Below are 407 nucleotides of genomic sequence, written 5' to 3' on the forward strand. Positions count from 1 at the left end.
ATACTTTGTCTTTAAAATAACTAGCATTATGATTGCAGATAGGAACTAGAGCAATATTTCACAGATATCACACTTAATCATGGGTGACATGAGTGAATATTATCGCCAAATATCAGAAATTCACAAGGCAGTGAGAGAAAGGTAATGATATTATCATTTTCATGTCATGTTCTCTGTAATTTTTCAGCATATGATATAACACCTGAATGCATATACAGAAAGTCAACTAGCTATGTGAATTATATATGTGAATTGATAAGTGAGCTCACTCACTATCTTTATTTTACAATATGAATACTTTCCCATACCATACACTGTTACTAATTCATGTATTTCTTTTCAGAGAAATGTATCGTCTAGAATTGGAAAAAGAGAGATTACTGAAGACACAGAGGAGAGAAAAAAGG

At 31.4% G+C, this 407-nt stretch overlaps 1 protein-coding gene across 1 annotated transcript in view; it reads left to right on the plus strand.

The window, feature by feature from the left end:
* Positions 1-407, plus strand: part of LOC119588623 (flocculation protein FLO11-like) — a 9860-nt gene that overhangs the window by 2631 nt on the left and 6822 nt on the right. Inside the window, 2 exon segments of the mRNA XM_037937262.1 lie at positions 65-141; positions 344-402. Of these exon segments, the coding sequence (XP_037793190.1) occupies positions 65-141; positions 344-402 (136 nt within the window).

This window comes from Penaeus monodon, chromosome 24 (assembly GCF_015228065.2).
Source record: "Penaeus monodon isolate SGIC_2016 chromosome 24, NSTDA_Pmon_1, whole genome shotgun sequence".
NCBI lineage: Eukaryota > Metazoa > Arthropoda > Malacostraca > Decapoda > Penaeidae > Penaeus > Penaeus monodon.